Source organism: Salvelinus sp. IW2-2015, linkage group LG3 (assembly GCF_002910315.2).
Source record: "Salvelinus sp. IW2-2015 linkage group LG3, ASM291031v2, whole genome shotgun sequence".
In the NCBI taxonomy this organism is placed as follows: Eukaryota; Metazoa; Chordata; class Actinopteri; order Salmoniformes; family Salmonidae; genus Salvelinus; species Salvelinus sp. IW2-2015.
The window spans coordinates 5473843-5481048 of record NC_036840.1 but is presented as its reverse complement, the minus strand read 5'-3'; the positions used below and the strand labels follow the sequence as shown (position 1 = coordinate 5481048).

At 40.8% G+C, this 7206-nt stretch overlaps 1 protein-coding gene across 1 annotated transcript in view; it reads right to left on the bottom strand.

Moving 5' to 3' along the window:
* Window positions 1–6087, bottom strand: part of LOC111955845 (leucine-rich repeats and immunoglobulin-like domains protein 3) — a 21687-nt gene extending 15600 nt beyond the window's left edge. Inside the window, 4 exon segments of the mRNA XM_070436487.1 lie at window positions 1800–1854; window positions 1856–1883; window positions 2002–2073; window positions 5598–6087. Of these exon segments, the coding sequence (XP_070292588.1) occupies window positions 1800–1854; window positions 1856–1883; window positions 2002–2073; window positions 5598–5800 (358 nt within the window). The 5' untranslated portion in view covers window positions 5801–6087.
* Window positions 6088–7206: the final 1119 nt, after the last annotated feature.

Here is a 7206-nt window from a genome sequence, read left to right as displayed (position 1 = left end):
GTTAGCTCTGTGGGTAACTAAGCTGACAGATATACCTGGATGTCTTGCTTACAAAGCTTTTGGCAACAAACATTGTAACTTTGTAACTCAATACTGCAATAACCTAAAATCTACTAAACCAGTGTTTCCCAACCCTGGTCCTCAAGTACCCCCAACAGTACACATTTGTATTGTAACTCTGGACAAGCACACCTGATTCAACTGGTCAACTAATCATCAAGCCCTCAATTAGCAAGAACCAGGTGTGTTTGTACAGGGCTACAACAAAAATGTGTACTGTTACGGGGTACTCGAGGATCAGGGTTTGGAAACACTGCACGAAACCAACAATATAACTCTTTCTCTCATCGTTCAACCATGTTTCCCTTCAGACAGACGTTGTGTGTTATGTATCAGTTATAGCACTGTAGTTGATGCGGTCCTACTGCAACCTGACAATGTACAGGAACAAAGTTGTGATGATGTGTTAACCGTGTTATTAGCCATTTGGGTCAGATGCTAACGCAGCAGCCCTGCTTCTCATTACAGGCGCCAGTCAGAAAAATAAGTCATCTGATGGCTTCTCAAAACTCTGTTCTTATTCCAATAGGAAATACCACACACATATTCTCCATCAATGATGCCAATACCAGCAACAAAAAGAAAGAGTGGGGAGAGGGATTTTGTATTTAAATCCCCCCTCAGAGATTTTAGTTGCCGAGTAGACACTAAGCAATGCAACTGGGAATACTATGCACGCACTCACAGACACAAATGAACACACGYTGTGGTAAGAAAGTATGAATTGATCATTCCCAAATGCACATTGAGGATGACAACTAGGCTGGCTGACATACTTTGGAACATTCAATGGTGAAATCTATTGGAATTGTTCTCCTATTCATACATGATATGTCTCAATAAGCAACATCAACCAACTATGCATCTTGAGTGGAGAATTGAGAGTAGAGGGGAATACTATTGTACAACTCCTAAAACCGCTGAATGTTGTCTGACCGATAATGTTTACAAGTTTAAAAATTCATCAGACCTACTGGAAATCAAACATACCCTGGTGCACTGTATTTTGTTTTAGTTCCAGGTAATACCGCCTGCCGCATCTGTGGCCTATAGGCTATACACCTAAAAGTCTGAAGACAAATTGACTAATAGCCGACGTCTGAAACCCCTTAGGCTTCTTTCTCTGGTGTTACTGCTTGTCAAGTTCAGGCTTGATGAGGAATATGCCTCTTCTAGTTTTGGAGATGGATGCATTCTTGTGGGGGAAAAACGTCCTATCCATTGATTTTGTGAGACATTGTGCCGGGGGAAAAGTTTGAAATCAATGCCTTTGAAACCTCTGACACTGATGGGTCTATTTGTCTTTGAAAACACATGAAAGCTCCACATTGCTCCATCATGTTCTGGGGCCATCCTACTAGGAGTGTATACAAACACTCAACCTCCAGATGGATGAAATACCACACTATTCATACAGACTATCTATAACGGAAATGAGATGGACAGACAGAAAACTCTAATCTTACAGATCCTGAATCAGCACTTATGGAAACACTGGAACCGCCTCTGGCGATTCCATTTTTAACGATGACATTCATTTTCAGACATGTGACTGACTTGTCTCAAACTGGCCGCCATGCCTGGGACAACCCAGTCTGGGAACCAACTCAGCCAAAAGGGGTTCCACCAAGGAGGAAGGAGCAGGGCTTAGCAGCTCTACACTGTTAACTAGCACTGACAACTCTGATGGGTGGGCTCGTAGGGGGGGGGGTTGTTCAAAAGTAAAAAAAAAAAAATACTTCGAATGAGAGTTGGTTGATGTGCCGCATGGAGGCCCAAATCAGGAGGGTTACCGCTCTCGAATTCCATTGTTGTTTAGCTTTCTGTAAACACACAGGCACAAAGGTTGTTGTACATGATGGTGTGAAGGGGCGGTGGAGGGAGAGTGTTTGTGACTGACGTTGTTTACTCTAGGAAGTACAGAACACAGAGTATACTTACATCTCACTTARGTGCCGCAGTTTCCTAAACACAGTGCTGTCGAGCGACTGCAATTTATTATGGCTCAGGTCCCTGTGAAGAAAGACGTTTGTTAGAGGAAAGTTACACAACATGGAGGGCCGTWCACTTCACAACCAATCATATACTGGCCTTTCTGTTTTAAAACAGGAGACCTAACTTGTCTGAGTGAGCCTAGCCTATACAGCTCCAACTGAAGTAATGTCGGAAAGCAACTGAGTCATTTTCAAAACAAACCACTGTATGCAAAAAAAAGTAAAGCTAACCAGCTATAGGCCTAGTTTTGGCATAGCAGCCTTTTTTTAAACATTGAGAGAAAATCCAGCCAGACAAGCTCATGCATCCAATCCGCTCTTGAATCACCAAGCCAAAACAGACAACCAGCTAAGTTACGGAAGGGAGAGATTCAATTTTTTCCCCTTTTTAAGAGGGGGTGGAAAACATGCCTAGAGAAGCCTGCCTGGCCCAGTGTTATAAAGCTGTGGAGTTATTGACGCTGCTTTGCACGATCAACATTGTGGTGCCAGACCCTTTTTTTGGCTTGCCCCCCATCTGGAATCCATCAACTGGAGCTGAGAGGAGGGAGGGAAATAACCTAACAACTGGTAATCTATTCACAATGCCGGGAAAGCGAGTTTCTAAGCCATGTTCTAGATCTGGCCCTGGTTTTATTCTTCAGCAAACAGTTTCTTCAACTCTTCAACAAGAGTTTTACTTCTCTCTCTGAAACTTTTTTCCCTTCCCAACACGCAGCTGTATGTTTTTGTTCCACTAATCGGGCCATATGGGAGAAGTGGAGATGTGTAGTATCAAAAATGTACAAATAAACCCTGAGGGTTTCTGACACTTACACTTCCTTCAGAAATCCAGGTCCAGAAGTGGACCAGATTAAATCAGTACAGCTATATAGGCTTTGGCCTGTGTCTATTAGACTTGAAAATGTGCGCCACACATTTATCCGTGTCTGACGAGTGAATGAAACCAAGCTATCCATCCTCTTAGTAATGMGATAAGATAGACCTGCTGGTTCTTTGATGTGGTTATAAAGCACTTGGACTAATACAGATTCACAAGGGAAAATAGGTCATTGACTTCCAAGCTGATAAAAGGCATACCCTTTCCCACCAGCTAAAGCTCTCACGTTATAATCCAGAGCGCTTTCTCTCCTTATCTCTGAAGTGCCATAACATAAGGGCTTGATATCACACTTCAACTTGGATTTTTTCAGTAGACACTGAAGCCCGTCTCGCTCATGTAAATCTGTGAAAACTTAAAGTTATTTTATAATGCCAAGTTATTCTAATAGTTAATCACATCTGCTTTTAGTGAGGTGAGAACTGGCTGTGGATGGGATGGTCTGGTAATACAGCAATGTTGAGTGAGTCTCCTGAGAGTGCTTACCTCCTCAAATGCATATTATGCTACATTCCAGGCTAAACCCTAAAACACTTGGAAAAATTAAAACTTGTCTAGATTTGAATTGTAAAATCTGTACCCCTCACTCACTCACTGAGAAATCTGAAGCTCAAACTAAATGCTTCTCCCTCCCACATTCACTCCCTCCATCCATCACTCCCTTCCCTCGCTTTCGCTCTCTTTCAGAGAGTTTGTATGAACTAATCCAACAGTGGCTCCTTAATCAGTACCATCGGTGACTCTGGAGATGCTAATTCAGCAGAAATAATGGGGTGCTGGAAAACAAAGGGCCGGGCAGTTTAAGATGTGCTGGAGAGRCACTYGTAAATTAGCATGCCGGAGTGCAAAGAATACCCCCCCCACGTGGAACTTTTTTTCTCCCTTTTTGGTCGGCTTGCCTTGGTTAAGAGTGTTTTCTGGCAACGTAAAATGTCCAGAGCAGGCAGCACACATTTTGTAAATGCCAAAAAAACATTCTAACAGGGGACTAACTAGCCTAGCTGTGTTGTGAAATATGAACTAGAAAAAACACAAGCTAGGAGTGAGGATACATCAACATGGTGCAGTCTGAATGGAAGCCAGGCAGGCAGACCTATGAACATCTGCTTATTAATACATGTTAAACAACTATTTGAGGCGTTACCATGGGAGATTGGCCTGGAGTGCCTATGACTTCATTTGACATTATGTATTTATTGTCTTAATAGCCCTGGGGCCTGAAGAGCTACTGAGCTCACAGAATATGGAAAGGCCCAATGATGGTATCACCTCATAAACAAAAGGAAAACAATTGTCATTCAGCAGTTGGTCTCATCTGGGGCCTATTGTAATGGACATCTGTATTCTGCATTAGCTCCTTATCATGATGTCACCTGATATTTACATGCTGAAAAAACAGTTGACCAACCTCTTCAGGTTCAACAAGTTGTCAAAATGAATTGTAATCAATTGTTTATGATGGCATTTTAGGCTCTTCGTTCATGGAAATTGTGATAGCTCCAAAATCCCAAAAGCCTGTTGAAAGTTTTCCATGAACTATATAATGCTGGCAAATGATTGTACCTCACTGCACTAACAACAAACTCAAACGCAAACAGTACTACCAACTCACTAGCCTACTGATGTTGGCATGTCTTGTTGGGCCTAATGGGTGATTGGAAAAATCCTAATAAAAAAACTCCATGCAGTAGGTAGGCCAACTAATGATTCACTAGTGTAGAAAGACTGATAATGGGACATTGATGTACAAAGGTCATTAGTGTTATATCTTCTTCTAAAATGGCCTGCTTTATTATTTACAAGACTGAGCTTCCCTCTTGTTCCGAGGAGTATGGCTCACAYATCCTATAGATATTCACATGGAAGAATTGTAGGCAGTGTGACATTGCAAGAAATACGTTTGATTTAAATTACAGTGTAGTTCGAGTGCAAAATCCCTATTTCCTTGATGTTTAGAGTATTTTTCTATATCTGAAATAACACCAAATGCTGCTAAGGAATGGTAAACAATGGGGTAAAGTGACCCAATATATCACTAGATCTTTCAGAATTTGAAATCACCATAAATCAATATAAAGAAAACAATAATTTCATTCTAAATGTGACAAACACAACTTTTATTCAGTAAATATCTCTATGGCTCAGTTGGTAGAACATGGCGCTCGCAACGCCGGGGTTGTGGGATCGAGTCCCACGGGAAAAAGTACAAAAATGTATCAAATCGCTCTGGATTACAGCGTCTGCTGAATTACAAAAAAAACWAATGCTTGAGAAATGGTGTGGCCTGTCATTGCGAAATACTTTCTAAACAGCAAACCAGTCTTTGGGAATAAAAAGTAAGGATTTAGGACTGATTTCCCTTTCTTGTCGATGTGAAGGGAAATAAACTTTGTTTTCAAACGGTTTCATTCTCTTCGAATCGTCAGTAAGCAACAACGTAACAAAGTTGGCAACAATGTAACAAATCACGCAATTCTCTGCAAATATGTAATTTATCTATTCGAGTATTCCATTAATACACTTGTTGTAACTATGTTAAAACCTGCATCTATCAAATTACTAATTTCAAACATAGGTGTGAAAAGTAATTAAGATAGCTGTTCGTATATATGGGTAGTGAAGATAAAATGGCAAGTCAACAAAAGCTCTCTAAATTGACTTACAATTGTACGGTCCATTCGGGAAGATTTTCAGGAATTCCACGCCTTTTCAACCGACTGCAGTCCAACAGGTCTCCAAAACATGTGCATGGAGACGGACACGTCCTTGTGTTTTCATCATATCCAAGTATAAGTTCTATTCGGGAAAACAGTAAGAAAACGACCGCATACATCGCAGCGTTGAGAGGCTGCATAGATGCGGACATTTTAGCCACACTGAAGTCCTCCCCAAGTTTTTGAGAAAAGCGCGAGAAAATCCAATATAGTAAAAGTTACAACCCAAGGACAATGTTGTACGGTTTAGTCAGAGGTTAGTCCTTAAATCCAATTCCTCGACCGTATTCCTTTGACACTATGAACATGTAAAATATTTTTACGGGACCTAAACTTCTCCATACCTCCGTAAAAGTTTTTGCCTGTACTAGCCTACTTTTTGCCTTGCCCTCGCAGCAGCCACTACTTCCAAGGCTCCCAACAGCCTGCCTCTCTATTGGTTGTTGGAGTGATGCGCACCGGGAGGGGAGTGTAGATAGTAGGCCTATCATTTTTTATTTAACTAGGCAAGTCAGTTAAGAACAAATTCTTATTTACAATGACGGCCTACCGGGGAACAGTGGGTTAACTGCCTTGTTCAGGGGCAGAACGACAGATATTTTTTACCTTGTCAGCCCGGGGATTCGATACAGCAACCATCTTACAACTGTTCCAGTTGAATTTTATTCAAATTTTACACAACTTTGTTTACACCATAATGTTGATGACACAAACAGACTGCTTATTGTTTAATGGAGACATTTCACAGAAATATTTGTCTTACCACATATAAAACTTTTTTTGAGAATGCATGGCCAAAGGTTTTTGAGAATGCATGGCCAAAGGTCATTTGTTTTTATGACTTATTACTGGTTGTAAATTCACGAAAGCTTAACAATGTGTAATCTCTGATAAATGATTACATTAGCAAGAGGAAGGCTACTTTCCCCTCTCTTTGCTTATTACCATGTGAAATACAACAGGTGTAAAACATAACAGTGAAATTCTCGCCTTGAGAGCTCTTTCCAACAATGATAATAATATAGATAATAGAAAATAGAACATAAAATAAAAGTAAGAATAAAAACCACCCAAGAACTACTATGACAATTTAAGAAACTCCTGTGTCATTATTTATTACCATGTGAAAGACACATCATGACACTTCATGGCCCATTTTAATGTATTGGGCCTTCCCGTAGGCATAGTGTGAAAGAGCAGTTTCCTGTAAATTCTCTTTTCTGTTGTTTCTCTTCAGCTTATCATTCAATCTCCCATGTTATTAGGTGTGATTGTGGACATACTGTAGGTGTACTTTGGCCAGGGTCTGATACCAGTTGGTTACATTTCCATGAATTGCAGTTCACTCCGTGAGATCCTTCAGGCAAAACAACCTGAATAATGCATGCTTCTAATAAGTCCTGATTGCTTGCAGCATAACTGACTCTATTTCCTCCCCCATTTTTGCCCAATTACAACAACAAAAAACTCACCCCAATTTCGTCCGAAAATTGCACATCCTCTGGCTATCCCAAACGGGCTCAATCTGTCCTTTTTTCCCAAAGTACCTCTTGTTTGG